General features: G+C 39.1%; 1 protein-coding gene across 3 annotated transcripts in view; it reads right to left on the reverse strand.

Annotated features, from left to right (window-relative positions):
* The window catches only part of UBN2 (ubinuclein 2), a 95,311-nt gene that overhangs the window by 43,852 nt on the left and 35,409 nt on the right, over positions 1-16,050 (reverse strand). For all 3 annotated transcript variants that reach the window (XM_085005294.1, XM_021079092.2, XM_003360116.6), the window contains 6 exons: positions 11,599-11,669; positions 6,250-6,379; positions 2,997-3,115; positions 2,223-2,336; positions 1,510-1,653; positions 737-787 (listed from right to left, as the gene is read on the reverse strand). In XM_085005294.1, the coding sequence (XP_084861420.1) occupies positions 737-787; positions 1,510-1,653; positions 2,223-2,336; positions 2,997-3,115; positions 6,250-6,379; positions 11,599-11,669 (629 nt within the window). The remainder of the gene's footprint in view (positions 1-736; positions 788-1,509; positions 1,654-2,222; positions 2,337-2,996; positions 3,116-6,249; positions 6,380-11,598; positions 11,670-16,050) is intronic.

Raw genomic sequence — 16,050 nt, forward strand, 5'->3', positions numbered from 1 at the left:
AATGAAATATCCAGTTTTGAACAAAAGGAAGGACATGAAGGACTGCAGAATACTTTGCAAGGCAAGGCTGGGTAGGTATATATATATATGTGTGTGTGTGTGTGTATAGAACTGTAGGACTGTAGGGTGTGGGTGGGTGTGTGGGTGGGTGTGTGTGTGGGTGGGTGTGTGTGTCTGTGTGTCTGTGTGCACAGAACTGCCTTGGAAAGCATGGGGCTAACAGATTACCTATGTACATGGTCATTAAGAGGGAACGAAAAAAGGACCCATGAAAAAGGACCCATAAGAACTTGAGGGCAGAAGGGCCCAGGAACAAAGAAAACTACCAGAGCCTTCCTGTTGACATGGCTTCTCGCTACCAGATCTCAAGCCAGTATGTGTTACATTATGGATCCAGGTTTTAGAGATTGGCCTGACAAATATTTACAGATAATGTGTCCTGAGGTCTACAAAATCAATAGTCAAAATGATGGGTTTTTTGGCCCACATCCACAGCACACGGAAGTTCCCAGGCCAGAGACTAAACCCACGCCACTCAGTGACAATGTCGGATCCTTAACCCATGGAACCATTGGACAACTCAGATTTTTTTTCAAAGGTGGTGATAAGAGAGAGATTGTCTAAATGTATGTTTAAGTCCGATTTTACCTAGCATTTAATAATAAAGTTTTTGTTTACTAAAGCACATACTGTGAATAAAAATAAAGGAAGAAATCTGGAGGTTGCATTTACTCACGGAGCAGAAGTAAGATGATTATGTACACTCCGACTTTCCTTAAAAAGCATTCTGGAAAAAGCAAGAGGACACCATTACCTTTCCACAGCAGACAGTAACATGATAATCACTGTGTCATTTTCACCATTTGAATATCAATAGGCTACTACTTGCTTATTTACCAGGTAGACTTATTATGATACAATCCATTCAATCATCTATTTTAAGGGCAGTCTGATATTACCTCTTCATTTAAATCTTTTAACAGATCAACAGGTGTTTTCGGTTGATTTGAGACGAACACTTTAGGATCACAGGCTGAGACGGCCAAGTCAACTGTCTTTAAACTGAGCCACTCTTGGTGCTGGAGACACCACTCTACACTGACTACTCTGAGTACAACGGAGACTGGGCCTCTTTTTCTATGCTTGAAATCTCACACTCAGTTACTCATCCTCATAATACCCAGATGAAGCGCCCCCTCTCAAGGTGCATAACCTTCTCCCCCACCCCCTTTTCTCTATTAGCAAATACAGGTGCAAAACAGAAAAAGTGGTCAGTTAAAAAAAAAAAAATCACCTTTATCTATCTCTATATCTCTATGACCGTGTGACTAACGGTTTTCTCTCTTAAGTGAGCAAAGATGTCAAAGCAGAGATCATCTGAGGTGACTGTACAGAATTTTAAACACACTAGGTTCTTAGGAAAATGAACGTCATACATGTGTGTATATGTGTGTCTTTAATAACAGCAAAAAGAAAGCAAAATAAAATCTAGGATGGCGTATTTCTTACCTTGCCTGCATCCAGCCCTTAGGCCACAATGGTTTCACCTCTGTCTCCATAAAGGATTTAAGATAATCCTCAGCAGACTGGCTTTTATTTGGCTCTAACTCATAGCATCCCAATTTGATCTCAACAAGGTTACATAACAAAGTTCTAAACAGATTAAAAATATATATTTATATATACATCTGACTGCAAAGTTGTAGAAAATTAAGCTTGAAACAGACTTTTTAAAAGCACACAAATCTGACAGCAATAATAAAGAATATTATCTGAAGAACTCAGACGACAACATGAAGATCATTCCTAACACACACCATTCAGTGCACTACAGCCAAACGCCCAGCATGAAATGACTTCCTTAGACACCTTTAATCTAGGCACCAAAGGGGTAGGCCTACAATTAAACTCTCTACTTGGAGGACAGAAGTGCTGGTAAGAAAGATGACTGATTACACAAACAGACGGACTACTTCACCTCTGCAACCAGTATGACTTACTCAGGAAGAAGATTAGCTTATAAAAAGTACTATATGAAAATAAAATTGCTACAACTCTAATAATATTAGAACCAAACTAATCTTCTCTTGAATAAATCTTTCCTACACACTAACTTTTGGTTGTTTCCAATCTAGGTTTCTATTTACTATAGATTCTTTTTAGGAAAAACCTTACTTTTGCATTATCTATTTGGTTAAAAGTGAGTTTTGGTTAAATCTTACCTGATGGTGTCATCCCAGTGGAATTTCTTCCTTGGTCCTATGACACGTTTCCCTGGTTTCTCATCATCATCTTCCTCGGATCCATTTTTTTCTCGTTCTTCATCTGTTTGAAACCTAAAAATAAAAAACATTTTAGGGGAGTTCCCATCGTGGCTCAGTGGTAATGAACCCAACTAGTGTCCACGAGAACGCAGGTTCAATTCTTGGCCCCACTCAGTGGGTTAAGGATCCAGCGTTGCTGTGACCTGTGGTGTAGGTTGCAGACTTGGCTCGGATCCCGAGTTGCAAAGAAAAACATTTTATGAAGCCAAATTTTAATCCAACATTGCCTATATGCTCCACAGATAGCTGCTGAATTGCTCAACTGAATGTTAACTCAAAAGACAGGGTAAGTAATACTTTAAATTCAAAGGGCATTATAAAGTGCTCTGGTAAATGAAGTCTTCAAATCTAAAATAAAGGCATGAACACTTATATTTAGTTCAGAAAATATTTGTATCCAACTTCAAGCAGTCAAGTAGGTCAACGTGAAATGTCTGAGCAGTGTCAGCTCTGGCTGTGATCACACCCATTCAATGAATCAACAGACTTTTTGACTTTCACACCAAAGAGACTGAGTGGGAAGTGACTTGTCACTTAGAAAATATTCAATTATACCACTTCAGTGGCATATGTGGATTTCTACTTGGCAATGACGTCCACTTAAGACCAATTCCTAAGTGCCACAAGTATTTCTCAAATGCAAAATCCAGTACAAATCGAAGAGGTACATACTTGGCACACTTAGCTTGATTACGAGCCTGGCAGTCCTCCTGGTATTTAAATAGCTGTTCAGGCATGACATTGCTAACAGCCAGTTTCAGTTTTTGCAGAGGTTCTCTTAAACGATCATCCTGAGGGAGAGAAAAATAATGAAAGTTTTTTCAAACAAATTTACAAACCTTATTTGCAAGAAGATCCTCAAAAGATGAAATCTGGGTTTTAGACACTGATCACAGTTGAAACGGTAGCATATTTAAATACGGACATTTCTCCCACAACACTGACTTCTCATAATGCACACTGGATATAAAGTTAGGATAACCACACATCCCAGGCAGCCAAGAGGAATCCTAGTTTTTACCTGCTGCCTCAGCATAATTATTAATAATGCTAAATTACATTCTTAAAAATGCTCCATATTTGGCCAGTAAATTATATGGACATTTTAACATAATAAAATGCTTAAATAGAGAACAAAATCTACATTGTGCAAAGTACTACTAGTTAATCCTGTTATAATGGGGAACTAGTACCACAAAAAGAGATTCTGCTTTGGAAGACTGCAATGCACGATGTGGCTTGCCAACTACCCACAGGATGCCAGTATTCTGCTTTCTTGTTTATTGTTAGTAATTGTGACTTATGTTGCAAGCAGAAATTCAAGGTCAAGGCGAAAGTGAAAGAGGAAACTGGGACTCTTACTCATGTGGGTTCAGGGCAAAAAGAAAAGCAAGCAGAAGTTTGCATCTGACAGCTTTAAGCAATCAATTTATTATTTTCATCTTGCAAGTAACAAAATATATATGTAACTATCAAGAACATACTTTTTATTACTGGTATAGGTACAGAAATATTATAAGACTTCACTTTTCTTCACTGACATAACTGTTTAAAATGTGATTTTTGGTAAGGAAAGGATTTTTAGGAATGCAATTATGTTATGGTAGGTGTTTTACAAATTAAATCATCTTATTTTATTATTAACATCAATTTATTAATAAAAACACAATATAAATATTACTAATAAGCATTTTACCTATTTCATGCATACCAATTAATAAAGACTGTACATGTGACAGTGTCTGCAGTAAAATCCCATTTAAAGAAAAGCAAAACATCCAGTATCATGGTTTCTGGGTGATCTCATTTTAAGAATGACCGAGCTGAGACTATCTGTCTGAAAACAACCCGAATAGCCAACAGTGAAATGAATAAATTAACTGAGAAATAGTCATACAATGAAACACTGTACACAGAGCAGTAAAAATGGAGTTCCGCCACATATAAAGACAGATAAATCTGAGATACATAATGTTGAGTGTAAAAAAGCAAGCTGCAAAAGAAAACAGACAGTATTACTCCATTTATATGAAGCTCAAAGATGCATTAAAAAAAAAACCCAATATAATGTTTGGGGATACAAATACACACGATTATACAATATAAAGAAGAGCAAGGGTTAGATAAATGTCTTTCTTCCAAGAGAAAGAGACACCGAGAGACAAGAGAGACAAGAGACACTGTCCAGGCAGAAGTGCAAAATCTGAGACCTCAAATAAATTTCACTTGTTCATTAAACTGCTTTACTGAGAAAGAACTATAGTTTCTCAATAAAAACAGAATTGTTTATTAACAAAAGTATTATAGTACCTATAATAAAGAATTCTATGCCTGTCAGATGACACCCACCACTGAGGTCCAGGGCATGACACTTAGGCCCCTATGTGTACCATGGTGGGCCTTAAAGAGGCAGCTGGGAAGTGTGACTCTCATCCCCTGACCAGAAAAGTTCAGACTGACTGAAAATAATAATCAGATTTTTCACCCCCAAAATATGGATTCACATAAGACAGCTTAGTTAATTGCAGGTGGTTCTTCTCTAATACAAAACCTTGGAAATAGTAATCTTATCTGCAGAGGCACATAAAAGGGTAAAAGCGAGACAAGAGGAGGTAGAGAGAAACATAATTAACCCAGATTATCACTTCCTATCCCTTCCTGGCTGCATTCTTGCCGTTAGGTCCACAAAATACCTTTATTCATAGAAAAAAAAAAGTCCTTTTTTGGTCTTAGACTGCATTCGTGGTGTTTTCTATAACTTGCAAGTTGTAAATACTTTAAAACTATACAGTCATACAGTCAAACAAATAATGAAAGGAAGGGTAATCAGGGTAGTGAAGGTACTGAAACCCATTCTATATAAAATAAAGAAAGGGACATAATAAATGCTTTCAAAAATATGAAAGCCACAGGAGTTCCCTGGGGCTCAGTGGGTTAAGGATCTGGCACTGTAACTGCTGTGGTTCTGGTTACTGGTTCGTGGCATGGGTTTGACCACTGACCTGGGAATCTCCCCATGCTGCTGGTGCAATTAAAAAGGTAGATAAATAATGAGACCTGTGAATAAACTCTAAAGCAGAATTAGGACCAATGAGATGGAAAGCAATTGGATTTGGCTCAATGGATGAAAGAACTTCATCATATTGTATTGAAATAAGTTTCTGATCACCGAAAGCATCCAAAGCTGGACAATCAGAGAGGCTGTGGTAGAGAAGAATCTAGCAAAACATGGATGATTACAGTAAATAATCTTTGCATTTACATGCAACCCCACTGGTCTTTATAATGTCAGTGTGAGCAGATATGTATAAGTCCATTTTAAGAAAAAAAAAATGGATTTCATACATATATCATAAAATATATATGTTGAGGGCAAAGTTGTGTCAGTTGTGCAACTGAGGTTAATTTACCTCATCCAAGAAACATTAGAAAATATTATTTCTTATATAAACCCATTAATTGATGACAAGTAATTGTTTTCCAGGGGATCCAACATGCCTTTAAGAACATTCTATGGTTACTGGAGTTCCCGTCGTGGCTCAGTGGTTGATGAAGTGGACTGTGAACCATGGGGTTGCAGGTTCGATTCCTGGCCTTGCTCAGTGGGTTAAGGATCCAGCGTTGCCGTGAGCTGTGGTGTAGGTTGCAGACGCGGCTTGGATCCCTCGTTGCTGTGGCTCTGGCATAGGCCGGCGACTACAGCTCTGATTTGGACCCCTAGCCTGGGAACCTCCATATGCCGCAGGAGCAGCCCAAGAAATGGCAAAAAAGACAAAAAACACACACACAAAAAAGAACATTCTATGGTTATTAAATACATACAATGTGACTATAAGGCAATTAATACACAAAAGCAACAAAGAGAAATCAGTCTCTTTACAGGCTATAAAACCCCAGATGCAGTTATTATTGCTCCTCCTCTTACCTGAACGTTGAGATGTAACTTCTTTAGACGTTTTACCAGTGTTTCTTTATTACATGGCACGAAAGCTTCAAGGTGGGAGTAGACACCGCTACGAATGACAGGGCCTAGTTCCTGGAGCTGTAACTCAATGCTAACCAAAAACAACAAGTAAGTACAGAATTTCTTTTACAGAGTAACACACACATAAGCAAGGAGGCAGAGGCAGTGATGCTTTTCTCCTTTTATCTTTCTGTGATTTCCTAGACAGTATTTTTCAAGGAAAAAAAAAACTTCACCAATAAATAGTAATGCTACAAAAAATTAAAATGAGTCTAGTTTAACAGCAGAACTTATAACCCCAAACAAACTGGCAGATAATTTTTTTCTTTTCTTTGGCTGTGCCTGCGTCATGTGGAAGTTCCTGGGTCAGGGACTGCACTGGAGCCACAGCAGTGACAACATCAAATCCTTTACCACTAGGCCACCAGGAAACTCCTTTTTTATTTTAAACCGAAGTACTGGTGATTTACAATATTGTGTTAGTTTCAGGTGTAAAGGAAAGTGATTCGGTTTTATATATATGTCTTCTTTCCAGATTCTTTTCTAGCACAGATTGAATATAGTTCCCTGTGCTATACAGTAGGTCCTTGCTATTTATCTATTTTATATTGAGTACTATGTGTCTGTTAATCCTAAATTCCTAATTTATACACCCCCACACATCTTCAGGCAAATAATTTTTTGTTGCCGGGGCAAAGTCAACATTTTTGGGTAGAGCACAGAAACTCCGTTATTTACCAAAAGCTCATTTCCTCAAAGAGCTATCACATTTCCCCTCACCACACTGCAACTGCTATGCTAGAGAGCCACGGTTTCAGTGAGTTCTTAGACTATTTTCCCCTTAAAGGTGTTTGAACAAATTATAGATTCAGAAGAGGCAATGCCCTTCGCGCTATACATAAGGAATCTTTTATCCATCTTTGTTTCCCTAATTATGCCTCCACTGCACACTAACTATTTAACAGTCAATTTACTTCAATTCTCTAGTATCTGTGAAAAGGGTATGTGGGGAGTTCCCATCGTGACTCAGTGGTTAACGAATCCAACTAGGAACCATGGGGTTGCAGGTTCAATCCCTGCCCTTGCTCAGTGGGTTGAGGATCTGGCATTGCCACGAGCTGTGGTGTAGGTCGCAGACGCAGCTGGGATCCCGCATTGCTGTGGCTCTGGCATAGGCTGGTGGCTACAGCTCCGATTCGACCCCTAGCCTGGGAACCTTCATATGCCACAGGAGCAGCCCAAGAAAACGGCAAAAAGACAAAAAAAAAAATTGAAAATTAAAAAAAAAAAAGGGTATATGGCCTAGTAGTTATTTTAAAAAATTAAAGAAAAAAAAAAGGAGGAAGAGTTTATAACAGCCACCAACTCTCAGCAAGACAAGCCTAATAAACAACTGAGGTTTCTAAAAGAATTAGTTAACAGTTTTTAGGGGGAAAAAAGAAACCCTGCCAGCTCAAATGTACCCAACACTTGTAAGATGTACTGCAATTTCAGAAACAATGAAATGCAGAAAACTATGCTCTTTAGAATTGACAGTGGAAAATTCTTGGTATTAGAGAAGCCAAACATAATAAAATAAATAAATAAAAACAAATTTTTTTTTTTTTGGAGCCAGAGGGTCAAATGCACAGGCTCATATGGAGGACAATCACTATGGTCACAAGCTCTGTGTAGAAATATTTGGTTATATGACATGGTTAAATCTTTATTAAAAGTTTAGACTCTGGGTAGCAATCTAGGTTTGCCCCATTATTAAAGGTTAGTTAAAGCTGAAAATAAATTATAAACTCCAAGCAGTAAGAGATTCCAAGAACGCTGACTGACTCAATGACCTACATATAAAAACCAGTGGTCTATGGCAAACAGTATGGAGGTTCCTCAGAAAACTAAGGATAGAGTTACCATAGGATCCAGCAATCCCATTCCTGGGCATATATCCAGACAAAACTATAATTCAAACAGATACATGCACCCCTATATAAATACAGCAGCACCATTCACAATCGCCAAGACATGGAAACAACCTAAGTGTCCACTGACAGATGAATGGATACAGAAGATGTGGTACATATATACAATAGACTACTACTCAGCCATAAAAAAGAACAAAATAATACCATTTGCAGCAACATGGATGGAATGAGAGATTATCACACCGAGTGAACTAAGTCAGAAAGAGGAAGACAAATACCATATCATACCATTTATAAGTGGAATCTAAAATATGGCACAAATGAACTTATCTACAAAATAGACTCACAGAGAACAAACTTGTGGTAGCCAAGAGGGACGGACTTGGGAGAAGGATGGAGTGGGAGGCTGTAGCAGATGTGAGCTATCTCACAGGTGGGATAAAAAACAACAAGGTCCTACTATACAGCCCAGCAGTTGAACTATATTCGACGTCCTGAGATAGTGCGTAATGGAAAACAATATATTCTCAGAACTGAATACAACTGTCCTATTCTGAATATAACTGAATCACGTTGCTGTATAGCAGAAATTAACACAACATTGTAAATCAACTATACTTCAATTAAAAAAAAAACAACAAGGGGTTCCTGTCGTGGTGCAGCAGAAACAAATCCAACTAGGAACCATGAGGTTCAATGCCTGGCTCACTCAGTGGGTTAAGGGTCCGGCGTTGCCGTGAGTTGTGGTGTAGGTCACAGATGCGGCTTGGATCTGGCATTGCTGTGGCTGTGGTGCAGGCCGACAACTGTAGCTCCGATTAGACCCCTAGCCTGGGGACCTCCATATGCCATGGGTACAGCCCTAAAAAGACAAGACAAAAACAAAATAAAACAAACAAAAAAACAGTGGTTTCAAAAGAGGGGGTAACTCAGAAACAGGAAGTGCTGACTTCCCTACTTCTAAGGCAATAATATTAGGTAAAAATTAGAGAAATGTATTTACCCTGTATTGCTCTATTCCAAATACATACAAATTCCTATCTGAGAGCTGTATATTTTAAAAACACATCCCTCACACATGCACTTTCAATTTTTTCCCCTAGGAGTTCCTATCTATTAGTATATGGGGATGACTAAAATACACCTGAATAAATTCATGGTAACGACCACTCCATATGATCAAGTACCATGTGCACTTTGAAGAGCAACTCAGTCTAGAGAAATAAAGGATGTCTGTTCAGGAGAGGGGAAGAAAAGACGGCGGGGGGCTTAAGAAAGTGACTAAAAGGGAAAAATTTCGGAGTTCCCGTTGTGGCTCAGTGGTTGATGAATCCAACTAGGAACCATGAGGTTGCAGGTTCGATTCCTGGCCTTGCTCAGTGGGTTAAGGATCCGGCGTTGCCGTGAGCTGTGGTGTAGGTCGCAGACAGTGCTCGGATCCTGTGTTGCTGTGGCTGTGGCATAAATTGCAGCTGTACCTTCGATTAGACCCTTAGCCTGGGAACCACCATATGCTGCGGGAGCGGCCCTAGAAATGGCAAAAACACACACACACACAAAATAAATAAAAAAATAAAAGGGAAAAATTTCAACTATGAACACTAGGGCTTATACAATTAGAGGCACATTCTCTGTGAAATAAAAAGTAGATGGGCTCCAAAAAACTAGAGGATTTGTTTTAGGACAGACATGGGCGGGATTAACAGAGACGCCTACTATATTTGAGATATTATGTCCCAAGGATGATTTTTTTTTTTGCCTTTTCTAGGGCCGCTCCCGAGGCACATGGAGGTTCCGAGGCTAGGGGTCCAATCGGAGCTGCAGCCGCCGGGCTACGCCAGAGCCACAGCAATGCAGGATCTGAGCTGCGTCTGCAACCTACACCACAGCTCATGGCAAAGCCGGATCCTTAACCCACTGAGCAAGGCCAGGGACTGAACCCGCACCCTCATGGTTCCCAGTCGGATTCGTTAACCACTGAGCCACAACGGGAACTCCCCAAGGATGATCTTTTGATTCTCTCTCAAGTGATAACAAGTTGTCTCCTTACAGAAGAGTAAAATAAAAAAGGACTGTCTCTGTCACAGGAAAAAGACCTGATCTGCTAAACTTAGGGCTCTTAAGTAAAAAGAAAATGAAGAGCTAGTCAGATGCTTGATTTTGGTATCTGGGACAGCTCTGATGAGTTAACAGCTACACAGTCAAATTCGGAGTACACAAGGGAGCCGGGTAAAAGGAGGTGGCACAGACTGCAAGCACTCCATGCATTTCCAGACTGATTGACAGAACCAATCTGAAAACTCCCAGCTAAAATAAAGAATAGGAACAAGAAACTCCTCTGTCTCCATACCAGCAGCATACTAGGTTATACGTTTCATGAGTCCACAGGAACGAAAAAGATTTTTTTTAACTGCTCCAGGAGAATGAGAGATTGTGTTAATTAAAATAGTTATCAAAACCAATAAGCCAATCCATCCTTTATACCTCGTGAGAAACTATCTCCACTATATATTTTAAAAACCGGCATCATAGTACTGGAAACATTTCCATGTCTCTTTGTTGGTGATGCTACTGAACCACCAAAAGTAGGCAGACGTTATTTTCATCAGAGAGGAATCTGCTGCTTTCCTGAGACCACTTCTTTTTTGCCCAGTTCTGCCTGCAGTCAATTACATACTCAATTTCTAGAACAAGGTCAAAATTTATAAGCTAACAGGTTTATAAGTACAGCTTATTTGACCACAATCTTAGAACCTACAACTTCATTAATAACCAACTCTGGCTAAGGGTAAAAATTATCACTAATTTAAATATGATTTATATCTTACATCAGCCTTCACCCTCTCCTTTCTAATCTAACATCCATCTTCTCCACTCTGCCTCCCTCCTACCCTGCAATGATGATTCTTCATTAAACCATTCTTTCCATTTGGCTATGAATGTTTATAATGTGACAAAAAAGAAATGCATTTTTTGGGGGGCTGTGTCCAAAACATGTGGAAGTTCCCAGCCGGAGATGGAACTCGTGTCACGGCAGCAACCCAAGTCACTGCAGTGACAACACTGGATCCTTAACGCACTGTGCCACAAGGGAACTTCCAAAAATGCAGTGAAGTCTAGGATAATATTCAAACTATACAGTGGTCATGTGCTCTGACAGTTTTAATACTGGAAGCTTTGATTATCGTAAGGGGTCTGGAGAACCAACGTATGCAGAGCATAATTTTGCTAAGAAACAAATGTTAAGAACACATGCTGCGAGGCCAGAAGGGAAGAGCTAATGCGTGAGACTAGCCAACCAGTTGGCCTCTGTATCTCAAAAGCCTACTATATTTTTTAATTTCTAAGGTTTACATAATTTTTAAGGTTTTTTTAATCAAAGAAGAAAATTACTTACTCCAGAAGAATATTATTCATATCCTGTGTAAAGAATTTTTTCCTTCCTTCTTCATCAAAAAGTTTGGCAGCCTAGAGAAACACAAGATTGTCAATATGACTCTCAGTACACACATTATTTGCATCCATATCTACTTATTACAGAATAAGCTCCTTGCGGGTGGGGCTATGGTTTACTTCACTTTGTATCCTAGCTTAGTACCTGGCACGAGTAAGCAATTAAAGAATGATAAAACAAAATTTAGCATACAAAACATTCCTTCCTGTTAGGTCTGTATTGAACCTTGTTGAATCTTCCTAAATTAAAAAAATTACACATATAAGAATTTTTAGTGCTACAGATGTCTTGTGTATTTTTGAGAATCTGTAAAGTTTGTTTAGTAATTTTTTTTTTTTTTTTTTTTTTTTTTGCTTTTTAGGGGCGCACCCGCAGCACATCAAAGTTCCTGGGTTAGAGGTCGAATTGGAGCTGCAGCTGCCAGCCTAAGCCACAGCCATGCCAGGTCCTTAACCAATGAGGGGGTCCAGGAATCATAGCCACATCTTCACGGATACTAATCAAGTTCATAACTCACTGAGTCACAACAGGAACTCCTGTTTATTAATTCTTGCTGTGATCTCCAAGGTAATAGAAAGCGGATGTCTCACTTTCTATAAGATAGTATTGTCTAACCGTGAGTCTCACAGTCTATCTATTACATTTATTATCATGTTTAATCCTCATGCCAGCCAAAGATATTGGCATTATAGCTCCCATTTTACTAACAAATAAATCCTATAGCAGTTACATGATATGGCACCAAATTGCACAGCTAGAAAGTGGTGGATGCCGCCTGACCTCAGAGCAGAAGCTTTATAACTTCAACTGTGCCACCCTGTACAAAGATACTTGGCTTGCTGCAGCCAGCCTTGGTTCAGCCATACACTGACTCTCTCAATAGGTAGACTGACAATTTTACACTGTTTCACAACTTCCCATGACGTAAAAAGAAGAGGAAAATTTCCCATGACGTAAAAAGAAGATGTGACTCAGTGCTTTTTAGAAAGGATGAAGAGTGGTTATGTGGAGGAAGCAGAAACAGAGGAAGAAAGACAGAAAAACTAAACTTCACAAAAGAGAATCAAAAGAAGTCAAGAGGTTAAATAATGGAAGAAATTACAAAGTGAAAGAAGAGCAACAAGAAGAAAGTCCTGGAGTTCCCGTCGTGGCGCAGTGGTTAACAAATCCGACTAGGAACCATGAGGTTGCGGGTTCGATCCCTGCTCTTGCTCAGTGGGTTAAGGATCTGACGTTGCCGTGAGCTGTGGTGTAGGTTGCAGACTCAGCTCGGATCCCGTGTTGCTGTGGCTGTGGTGTAGGCCGGCAGCTACAGCTCTGATTAGACCCCTAGCCTGGGAACCTCCATATGCCGTGGGAGTGGCCCAAGAAATGGCAAAAAAAAAAAAAGAAAGTCCTTATCAGACAAACATGAGCATTTTAAGCCAAGGATGAATCCTCATTTCTTGATTTAAAAAAATACCATCTCACAGAATTCACAGATACATTAGCAAATGAAATGAATATTCTAATTGATAATTTCCTACTAAGAGGTTAGGAAATAGTTGGTTTAATCCTGGCACAGCTACTACAGAAAGAGATGAGTTTTTAGTATAAGAGCTATCACAGTGCCTTATAAGACTAAAACACTCACTACTAATCAATTTTGGTCATTAAGTGAGAATGAATGGCATATAACACAGTGGACAGAGTACAAGCTATAGAGCTTGATGGTCCTGCCTTTAAATCTTGACTTTGCATCAAAGCTCAGCCACTTAAAAATTATGTGGCCTTGGGCACTTCCCTTAACCTTTTGAATCTTAGTGTCCTCATCTATTAAATGGAAGAATACCACCTCACATGACTGTCGGAGGATTAGATTTCACAGTTAACACATCATTAGGGCACTATCTCCTGAATGCTAAGCGGTGTCTCGTGACGTTGCAGGTCCCAGTAGCACTGCACTCAATAAACAGTATAGGTTTTTGCTAAATAAATAACTATGAATTACATCCTGAAAAACCTGGATTTTATTCCTAACACTCTTTAATGTAAAACATAAAAGAATCTAAAGACTTTAGGGATGGGGCAACACGAGACAGCAAAAAGCATGTCCTTTGAAATCAGGGGAACCTCTAAGGTTAAATTTGGGCTCCCCCACTTAGTAGTTGTGTGGACAGACCAAGCTATTTAACCTACCTCAACTTAAGTTTCGTTTCTTTTCTTTTTTTTGTCTTTTTAAGGCCATACCTGCGGCATATGGAAGTTCCCAGGCTAGGGGTCTAATCTGAGCTGTAGCCACTAGCCTACACCACGGCCACAGCGATGCCAGATCTGAGCCGCGTCTGTGACCTGCACCACAGCTCGTGGCAATGCCAGATCCTTAACCCACTGAGTGAGGCCAGGGACCGAATCTTCATCCTCATGGTTACTAGCCAGATTCATTTCTGCTGAGCCATGAAGGGAATTCCAGTTTCTTAACCATAAAAGGAAATAAAACCTACACTTCATATATAGAGTGGTTAGGAAGATTAAATTAAAAACTATTTAATAAATAAGATGATTGTACACTTTTCAAAAAATAGCAAAGGAATGAAAAACAAAGGAGGAGGAGGGAGCAATAAAAGAGAATAAAAGAAAATGACAGAATAAAGATGAATTATATCATTACAACAACGGCAGGTAACCGAAAATCATTTGTTAAAAGAAAAAAGATGCAGATGAGGTCAATAAACGAATTTATACTTATATGTTGTCTATAAGAGAAAGAGCTAAAATAAAGGAACTCAGAAAGATTTAAGGTAAATGACGGGAAAAGCTATTCCATGCAAAAACAAAGAGAAAGGAGTCTACAGTTGAATTTGAGATGAAAAGTATTAACAGCACAGAAAGGGTCACTTTCAGATGATAAACATCACAACAGAAACTGAGCCATCAGGAATCTCATACGGGGCCAACAAACAACACAGCAGAGAAATAAACAAAGTGAAAACTAGGGTAAATACAAGTTATAACCTAAGAAACACTGGCAGTGAGATACTTGAACACAATTTTCTAAGTCCTGAACTAACAAAGCACCTTAAAATAAGTAAAAATATAAGAGAATTAATAAGCCACAACCCCAGAAGAAATGCTAAAGAACAAGAAATAGAAAAAAGAATAAAACTGATAAATAGAATCCATGAGTCAATTGTTGGAAAAATAAGATAAAGTTCTTACTCAGATATCTAAAATTTAGAAAGAGTTGAGAAAATACAACACTGGATGATTAATAAATTTAAAATGTGATTTAAATAGATTACTATATCCCTAGGAGAAAGACACAAGTTATAAAATAGTCCATACATTATACTTCTATTAATAATTATTTTTAATAATATATTTGCAAATGCATGGATTAAAACCCAGAAAAATAAGTAATTTAAGAGTGATTATTTCTCCTGGGGGTGGGGAATGTCTGATTATGTGAGATCTTTTGCTAAGAATAAAATACATTTTGTACTGAGTGTACAACTTCTGTAATCTGGACAAAAAAGAGGACTAAAATAAGACATGGATTCAGATAAATATGCCGAAATAATTTTTTTAAAGGGCCTTTTAGGGGTTCCCGCTGTGGTACAAGGGGATCAGTGGTGGCTTGAGAGTGCTGGGACGCAGGTTAGATCCCCAGTCGGGCAGAGTGGGTTAAGGATCCAGTGTTGCCACAGCTGCGTCTTAGGTCATGCCTTTGGCTTGGATCTGATCCCTGGCCCAGGAACTCCATATGCCTCGGAAAGGCCCCCCACCCCCAAAAAAAGGCATTTTAGGCTAGGTTTAGAACATTTTAAGTCAAAATAATATCTCCCTGAGATTAAAAGGAGAAATGTAATGACATACCCGGATCTGCAGCTAGTTAAACGAACTGCAGATTAGGAATCCAAGTCAATTGGGAGAGGAATCCACTGTGACATGCTAAAACTCAACTCTTAAAAGCTTGTCCCTGGAGCTCCCTTTGTGGCTCAGTGGTTAATGAATCTGACTAGGATCCACGAGGATATAGGTTCGATCCCTGGCTTCACTCAGTGGGTTAAGGATCTGGCTTTGCGGTGAGCTTGTGGTGTAGGTTGGCAGCTGTAGCTCCAACTGGACCCCTAGCCTGGGAACCTCCATATGCTATGGCTGTGGCCCTAAAAAGAAAAAAAGAAAAAAAAAAAGCTTGTCCTAGTGAGAACACAATGCATGCTTACTGCTGATTAACTGGAAAGGACTAGCTGGTAAAATCAACTGTAGAAAAACTAATTGTCAGCTGTGAACTTGGATCAAGTTCAAGTACACTTCTGCAATGTCACTATTTGCTCCTTCCCTCCATATGCCTTCCCTCCATATGCCTTTACATTACTATGTAAGCCAATAAAAAGTGTACTTACGAAATGCATG

This window comes from Sus scrofa, chromosome 18, assembly GCF_054392235.1.
Source record: "Sus scrofa isolate SSC_HxYL_T2T_F1_AM1 chromosome 18, Sscrofa_HxYL_maternal_Yorkshire_Landrace_v2.0, whole genome shotgun sequence".
Classification (NCBI taxonomy): Eukaryota; Metazoa; Chordata; class Mammalia; order Artiodactyla; family Suidae; genus Sus; species Sus scrofa.